This window comes from Neomonachus schauinslandi, chromosome 13 (genome assembly GCF_002201575.2).
Source record: "Neomonachus schauinslandi chromosome 13, ASM220157v2, whole genome shotgun sequence".
Classification (NCBI taxonomy): domain Eukaryota; kingdom Metazoa; phylum Chordata; class Mammalia; order Carnivora; family Phocidae; genus Neomonachus; species Neomonachus schauinslandi.
The window spans coordinates 46,186,469-46,194,984 of NC_058415.1; the positions used below are offsets into that span (position 1 = coordinate 46,186,469).

Genomic DNA, 8,516 nt, shown 5'->3' on the forward strand with positions numbered 1-8,516 from the left:
TCATCAACAACCTTGCAAAAAAGATTAAGGAGCAAGAAGTGAGACCCGGTTCAACATGGAAATGATTTTCACTGACTAATAATATCACACTTTCCGGAGTTCTGCCGTGTCAAAAACTCTCATTTCTGCTGTCATCATGACATGAATGGAATCAACTGTCACATATTCTCAGGAGTAGTAAGCAACATCAACAACTCTATAAACACCTGTCGCTTTCAGATGACCATGCCGATCTACCTATTTAACTATTTATTTCACTATTTATAAGTATTAAATTATTTTTCTCTGTATAATAGTAGGTGTATCTTCACTTTGTGGCAATACAAATATACGTTTTACATTTATTAAATTTTTTATTGTTTTTGTTCATTAAATGTTTCTATAGAAAAATTCTTGTATTTGTTTCTTATTGAAACAGGAGGGGCACCTGGGTGGCATAGTTGGTTAAGTGGCTGCCTTCTGCTCAGGTCACGATCCCAGCATCCTCGGATCAGCCCTGCATCAGGCTCCCGGCTCAGTGGGGAGTCTGCTTCTCCCTCCCTCTGCTCCTATGCTCTCGTTTGTGCTCTCTCTCTCTCTCCCCCTCTCAAATAAAATATATAATCTTAAAAAAAAATCAAAGGAAAGAGGAAACAAGTCTGCTTACAACCTGATGAAAGAATGCATTGTACAGCTCACTTACTCATTATTTCGGGATTTACATTAGAGGGAAGACCATAGATTTCCTTGAAGCCAGTTTGTATGTTGTCACCAGGAAAAAGGCGGACATAACAAATCCAATCCCCTGTCTGTATCTCTGAGTTTTGTAGAAAAACCAACCTCCAAGCAATAATCATAGGGGATTAATATCAGTTATATTAAAGGGTAGAAGGAGAAGAAAAGAATATGGGAATTCTGAAAGTAGAAAAGGAAGCAGACATGTCAGGGAATAGAATCAAAAGCACTAGTTACCTTCCACATTAGACTGGTAGACATCCAAGTGTGACTATTCTTTAAGAAAATAGATCCTTGAATCTGCCATTTACAAGCCATTCCATTCACTTAAAGCCCAGCAACGGAAGTGGTCCTGAGGGAAGAGAGTGTAAAATGAGAAAAGGACTTAAAAGTGATGCCTCAAAAGTCCAGTGGTTAAGGGAGAAAAGAGCCACACTGCAAACAAAGGAGGAATGGCCCTAAGGCAGTAGGGTAAGAGCGAATATTGGTTAAGAGTCTATTTCAAAGCTGAAAAAGCCTTCAAGGAATTGCATCATTGCAAAGGGTGGATGGAAAGTGCCCCAAGGCCAGAAGTAGAGGGGGTGTGACCCAGGTGCGAGCTGGTTTGACTGAATTACTCGGTGGAAACCATACTGAAGGAGGAGGAAGGGTGAGGAACAGAAGAGAAGTTAGTGAGTATACATAGAAAATAGTTTTGAGAGATTTACCTTCTTCGGGCAAATAAACTTTGATGAAAAAATGAAAAAATAATTGAAATGGGTGATGTATTCTAACCTCTTCTAATCCATGTAAAGCATATATAAAGAAAAGCAAACAAAAATGAAAAGGCATAAAAAGTGTACAGGAATGTTCTGCAAATGAAAACTACCCTGTTCTATTTAAGAGTCATGAGTAGAAAGAACAGGAGAGGAACTGGGGACCACGGTGCCCCCCACCGGTCCCCCAGGCCACCAGAAGCCCTCAGTTGTACAGTGCCCAGCCCCTCTGTGGGGCTCCTGCTGGTTCCCTGTGGCAGCCTCTCAGCTCTGGTGTGACCTGTCTCCATGCCCCAGGCGGCTTCACAGGAGGACTTGCTGCTTCTGACACAGAGGAGGAGGGTCTGTCCCTTCTGACTGAGGGACATCTCCTCTGGGACATGGTGGGTGGCCTCCAGGTCCAGGAGGCTTGGGCCCCCTTTGTCCTCCACGAGATGCTCCAGTAGACCTTCACCCTCTTCCTCACTGGGTGCCGTGTGCTGCCTGAACCCGACCCTGCTGGACAAACTCCCCACAGGGCTCCAGGTGCAGGTGGAACCCGGACACCCGTGTGGTGCCTGCGACAGGAGTGGGGGAGGTCTCCTCTGAGATTGAGGGCCCTACCCTGGCCTTGAAGAGGTGCTTCCAGAGAATCCATCTCCATCTGAGACAGAGGAAATAGAGTGACTGTGCCTGGGTAGGTGTCTGAGTCAGATCAGGAGGCCCATCTCTTCATAAACAAATGAAGAAATAAGGAAAAGGAAATTAAAAAAAAAGAAGAAAGCAGGTAAGGGACCCGGAAATGATATTCTTGAACTACAACACTAAGTCACATGCCCATGTGTTCCGTCTTTCCAAGGACTCTTCTTTTGCTTCAGTCATAGAACGCAGTGAGTTAAATTACTCAAAATTGTGGTTAAAATGTGTCTGGGAACATGAGTATCTCTAAGGGCATCCCTCTGTAGGTGAGAGCTATACTGAAGTTATTCGTGTATTGCGGGATCCTTGGTTTCCTGTCCAACACCGAACCACTTGGAAACTTTATTGCTGACCTCACAGCAAGAGCAACAATAACAACCACCACCACAAAATGCAAGACAATTGAAAGCAACAACTCTTCTTAGCTCCATTCACAACTGAGGTCCCAGGCCCAGCCCCAGCGCTGGCAACCAGAGAAAAAGGAGCATGCAGACAATCACACCTTACCAGGAGCAGGGATTGGGAGGAACACGAGCTGTAATTGAAGCATTGCTTGAGGCTCTGTGTGCTTACACTGGAGAGTGACCAACTCCAGGGCTCCCTAGTTACTGGAGCCCACAGGTTTGTGAGTTTTACCTTCAGAATCCCCACTAGGCTCTCCCTGTGAAGATCAGAGGAAAATCTGCTGGCTTTTCCAGCAGAGGGAGGGGGAAAACTACTCTTGAGTCTCCTCTTCTCCTTAACATAGGCTGCCCTCAGGGAACCTGTTTTTCCAGAGCCCAATTCCCCTGCGGATAGGGAAATCCGGACTGCAAGCCGCTCTGTCTCCCATCTTCCCCAGCAGGGTGGTAGAAAGCTGAGCAAGGGCCACCTGTGAGGGTCACAACCACTTGTGCTCACTTAAAGCCTGACACAGAATCCTAGGTTTATAGAGCCTTCTCTTCCCCCAGACCTACCAGCACATCAACAGCATTCCCATCTAGTAGTGGGATTACCACTGAAAAGGACAGTAAGTGTCAGACATTACTGAGGAAGTCCCTAGGGAAGACACCTGCAGGGACACCTGAGGAATTTAGTCTCGGACAGCTGTGGCTGCCACGAACAGTAAGCTCAGCCCAAGTGCTAGCAAGAGAAACACAAAACCTCACCGTAAAGGCCAATCTTCAGCAGTTCCTTTTACCCCGTACATCCTGTTCATCTGTGCACAAAAACTGACACGTCATACAAAAAGGTGAAAAACACAGTTTGAGAGACTGAGCCTATGACAGAACTAGACTCAGATATACTAGAGATTTTGGAATTATCAGACCAGGAATTCAATTTAACTATGATGACTATGCTGGGGGGTCAATGTATTCAATATGCTTTCTTTGCCTTTATCTAGGCCACACTATGTAGCACATCTAAGGTAGTTTAAAAAAGAAAATAATTTTGTTCATATAATATTATGACCCCTTGATAATGTTCAGATATGTTCAGATAACAAACTGTGTCCACCTTTTTATTCTTTCTTTCTTTCTTTTTAAAGATTTTATTTATTTATTTGACAGAGAGAGCGAGCGCACAAGCAGGGGGAGTGGCAGGCAGAGGGAGAAGCTGGTTCCCCGCCGAGCAGGGAGCCCAACGGGGAGCTCCATCCCAGGACCCTGGGATCACGACCTGAGCAGAAGGCAGATCCTTAACCGGCTGAGCCACCCAGGCACCTCTCCACCTTTAACTTTTATCAAATTCTTTTCCTCTTTATTTTATGAAATTCTTCCGTAGAAGACATTTGGATTTCTTTATTCTTAAAAAGAGAAATAGCCTGAATGTGCAACCCATAGTGAGGAATCCGTGGTGAACTCAACCTACTCATTCAGTTTTAGCCGTCAGTTATATTTCAAAACTGCATATTTCTAGGGCACCTGGGTGGCTCAGTCGTTAAGCGTCTGCCTTCGACTCAGGTCATGATCCCAGGGTCCTGGGATGGAGCCCCGCATGGGGCTCCCTGCTCGGCGGGAAGCCTGCTTCTCGCTCTCCCACTCCCCCTGCTTGTGTTCCCTCTCTCCTGGTCTCTCTCTGTCAAATAAAGAAGTAAAATCTTAAAACAAAACAAAAACAAAAACAAAAAAACTGCCTATTTCTAAGTTAGGGTGTTGTAGTTCCAAGAATATGGAGGTGAAAAAAGGAGTTTGAAAGCCTATTCTTTGGGATCTTTCCATTTGGAACAGAAAGAGATATAAAAACAGCCATCATGCTCAATGAATTCCAGTTATGTTTCATGGTCCAACGAGAGGTAGAGGACAAGGGATTCTGTCACCGGGAACTTGAAGGAGGGATGTCAAGAAGAGGGGAAAGCTGACTTCCCACCGGTAGATGCATAGGTGAATCTGGAATCTCCAACATTTCACGTCCTGGAAATATTAAATCTCAAGTGTTTGTTGCATTTTTGGAAATCAAGGCATGGTATTTGAAAGTCCTTCTGTCTCAGTGGAGTTTGGAATGAGAAGATGCCCCTAAAGCTCCGGAGCACCTTTAACTTTTAAGGCTGAGAAAGAGAAGGGGAGCCTGCAAAGGGCACAGAGATGGGGCAGCCAGTGCAGGGAACACACTACCAGGGAAGAATGATCTCCAGAAAGTTTGGAAGAAGAGAGGCTTCAGAATTTCCCAAGGTGAACCTTTGGTAGGAATTTATCACATGGGCTATAGGACTACCCACTGCTTCTAGCTTCTGCTTTCGATCTAGTTGTTTGATCCTGAGAAACTCACTTGAGCTCTCTGGAGTTCAGTTTTCCCAAATGTGAAGTGGGGTGGAAATATTCCTAGAGTTGTTGTAATAACGAAGTAGCACATTTAAATGTATCTAGTATCTTCCACGAGTGAGAGTTTAACAGACGGTGACTATTATTTTTTTCATAGACGTCTCTAAGCGAAAGGTATCTTCTAGCCTTCTCTCTGTAACTGACTGCAAAATGCTGATCCTCTAAAACACCCAACTGGGAACAGGTGGCCCATGAATGGAATGTAATTATAGACACAATAATTTCATATGTATCCATATACACTGTACGGACATACACATACTCTAGACGTTCTGTTAGAGCACATTTCCCCTTCCTCCCTGCTTCCCCAGACCCCATCCTTTCACTCCCAAATCATAGTGTTTCCCTCTCCCCCAGGGTCGAAACCCCCAGTGAGCTCTGCCCTCCTCCCTCCCTCCTCAGGAGCCTCTCCTGCCCATTCATACAGTGGCTTCCTTTTCCTTTGTGGCTTCTCTCTGGCCATTTTACTTCCTATTACGAGGCCACCAAGGAAGAGCAAATGTTCTCTGAAGTTTCTAGGCTTTTCTGAAACTCTCTTCCTTTCTCCTGGTGACTATTTCTGGACCCAAGGGAATGTCCCCACTGCAGTGATGTAACGGTGGCTGTAGCAAAAGGGAAACAGGAGTGGAGGGTTGCTGTTCCGTGGCCTGTCACAGTCTCTCCGGGGGAGGGGGGGCTGCCAGCGAGTGGGCACGGTGAGCTAGACAGTGACCAAGTCTGGAGACTGGGCTTGTCTTGTGTGTAGAAGTCTGTCTCTGGTGGGAGAGTTTCCTCCAGGGCAAAAAATGGCTCTTTCCTGGAGTGAACTGACTCTGCGAGTGGAATAAGCCGATTTCCCTGGCTTTTTAGGAACTTTTAGAAAAATACACTTTTTTAAAAAGAGCAGTTACGTTCATAGTAAAAGTGAGTAGAAGGTCCTGAGTTTTTTCCCAGCCTCCCTGCTTCTGTAACTGCACAGTCTCCCCCATCACCAGCATCCCCGCACCAGACGGAACAGTTGTTACAGTTGCTTCCAACAATGTACCAAGTAGTTCTTAGGGTTGGGAACAAGTCTTCAATATTCCAAGGTGGTGGTATGCCAAAGCTCAGCCTTGGAGCGGTCTCACAAAACCTCATCCTCAGTATTTATTGTCTGTCATTGGGTTTTCTTGGGTATCACACAAGAAGCATGGACATGGAATTTGTGGAAGATACACGAAATGTCTGCAAGATAGTGCCCCACTAGGAGTAAGAGGAATAATCTGGGATTGGAGGACTTTCTCTCCATCATTTCCTGGATCTCAGTGTCTTACCCGGAGAGGTGATCTTTGCTCACTTGTGAGCTGCCATTGGCTATGTGGTCGACATGCTGATGTGTGAGCCTTGTTGTGGTGCAGGCTTTGGAAATAAATACAAATAGATAATACTTTATGATTTAATTCTGCAAAACTTATTCAACACGTCAGTAATTCTATCTAGTGCTAAATCGAAAAAATATTTTGAGAATACCTTGATGAGTATCAAGCAGCAAGTGAAGTTAAAAATTATTTTCTCATTGAGGCCACGTAAATACAGTACACTAAAAACAAATGTCCAATAAATGATTTAATTTGTCATTGGCTGTTAGCAATTTGGAATGATTCTAAATATTTAATACATTGATATCATTATTATGTCTTTCTAGAAATTGTTATTTTGCATATGTATTTTATATATTTCAATTTGTATAAGAAAAAATTAGAAGTTGCTAATCAAATTTAGTCATCCAGTGAAGGAGCAATAGCTTTAAAATTTTACTTTCAGCTTAAAATTTTTATTCATTTGGGTCACCTGGGTGGCTCAGTCGGTTAAGCGGTTAAGCGTCTGGCTCTTGTTTTCAGCTCAGGTCATGATCTCATGGGTCCTGGGGTCCACCCAGGCATCAAGCCCTCCATTGACCTTCCCACTCCACAGGGAGTCTGCTTCAAGATTCTCATCTTTGCCTGTCACAGGCTCACTAGCACTCCCTCTCTCTTTCTAAAATAAACCAATAAAACTCTAAAAAAAATTTTTTTTACTCTTTTTTAACCCTGAATTGAATAAACAGAGTAAAATGTACACTTTCTTTTTTGTCTATAAAGCAGAGACATAAATACAACTATATATGTATACGTATACACTGTACATAAGTACCCATACTCTCTATATACTGTAGATCCCCACAACTGAATTTTCTTGGAAGGTTCAATTACATAAATATTCAAAAGACTCTGAAGGAGTCTGAAGGAAGGGGACAATAAGAAAAGGAAATGGTTGAGAAACCAATGCTCTAAATCCAAGGAGAAAGTGCAGAAAGGAAAGCAAAAAGAGAAGTAGAAAGTAAGGGAAACGTTCAGAAATTGAAAACTCCCATGTCCCCTACTTAAGCCACACACACAAGGGAAGATGTTCAGAGAACCTAGAGCCACGGTTCCCAGACTTGCCCACCCCAGCCAGGCCAGCAGCATCTGCAGGTTCCCCAATGGCCCTGCCCTTTTCCTTCTTGGTGGCCCTGGTGGTGCTCAGTTGCAGCTTCCTCTGCTCTCTGGGATGTGACCTGCCTCAGAACCATGGTCTGTTTGCCTGGAGGGCCTTGATGCTCCTGGGACAAATGAGGAGAATCTCCCTTATCTCTTGTAACAAGCACACAAGTGACTTTGCCTTCCCCCAGGAGGTGCTCGATGGCAAGCAGTTGCAGAAGGCTCAAGCCCTCTCTGTCGTCCATGTGATGAACCAGAAGATCTTCCACCTCTTCTGCACAGAGGCTTCATCTGCTGCTTGGAACGAGACCCTCCTAGAGGAATTCTGCTCAGGACTTTCTGAGCAGCTGACCAACCTGGAAGCCTGTCCCATGCAGGAGGCGGAGGGGGCAGAGACTCCCCTCATGAAGGTGGACTCCATCCTGAGGAACTATTTCCAAAGAATCTCCCTCTATCTGCAAGAGAAGCAATATAGCCCTTGTGCCTGGGAGATTGTCAGAGCGGAAATCATGAAAGCCTTGTATTCATCAACAACCTTGCAAAAAAGATTAAGGAGCAAGAAGTGAGACCCAGTTCACCATGGAAATGATTCCCTCTGACTATCACAGTTTCCCTTGTTCTGCCATGTCAAAGACTCTCATTTCTGCCTTCCTGGGGACATGACAGAATCAATTTGTCAGGTGTTTCCAGAAGTATTAAGGGACATGTCAACTCTACCTACAAGCATAGTTGCTTACAGATGACCATGGTGATGTCTATTTATCTATTAAATATTTATTTATGTAAATATTTATAAGATTCAGATTTTTATATATTATTATTTGCCCCTAATGTTGCAGAATATAATAAATATAAATATAATAAATATTTAATATTTAATCAGTTTATCATTTTTTTCTTTACTGATCTTTTTAAAAAAGATTTTATTCATTTGAGAGAGAAAGAGAGAGAGGGTGAGAGAAAGAGATAGAGTAGTAGCAGGGGGGAGGGGAAGAGGGAGAGGGAAGAGCAGACTCCTTGCTGAGCAGGGAGCCCAAGGTGGGACTCTATCTCATGACCCCGAGATCATGACATGATCCAAAGGCAGACAC

General features: G+C 44.1%; 1 protein-coding gene across 1 annotated transcript; it reads left to right on the top strand.

Moving 5' to 3' along the window:
• Positions 1-7,427: 7,427 nt before the first annotated feature.
• LOC123326498 (interferon alpha-like) lies at positions 7,428-7,991 on the top strand. The gene has a single exon (XM_044920504.1). It carries the CDS (start codon positions 7,428-7,430, stop codon positions 7,989-7,991), a length of 564 nt encoding a protein of 187 aa, XP_044776439.1.
• The last annotated feature ends 525 nt before the right edge of the window (positions 7,992-8,516 follow it).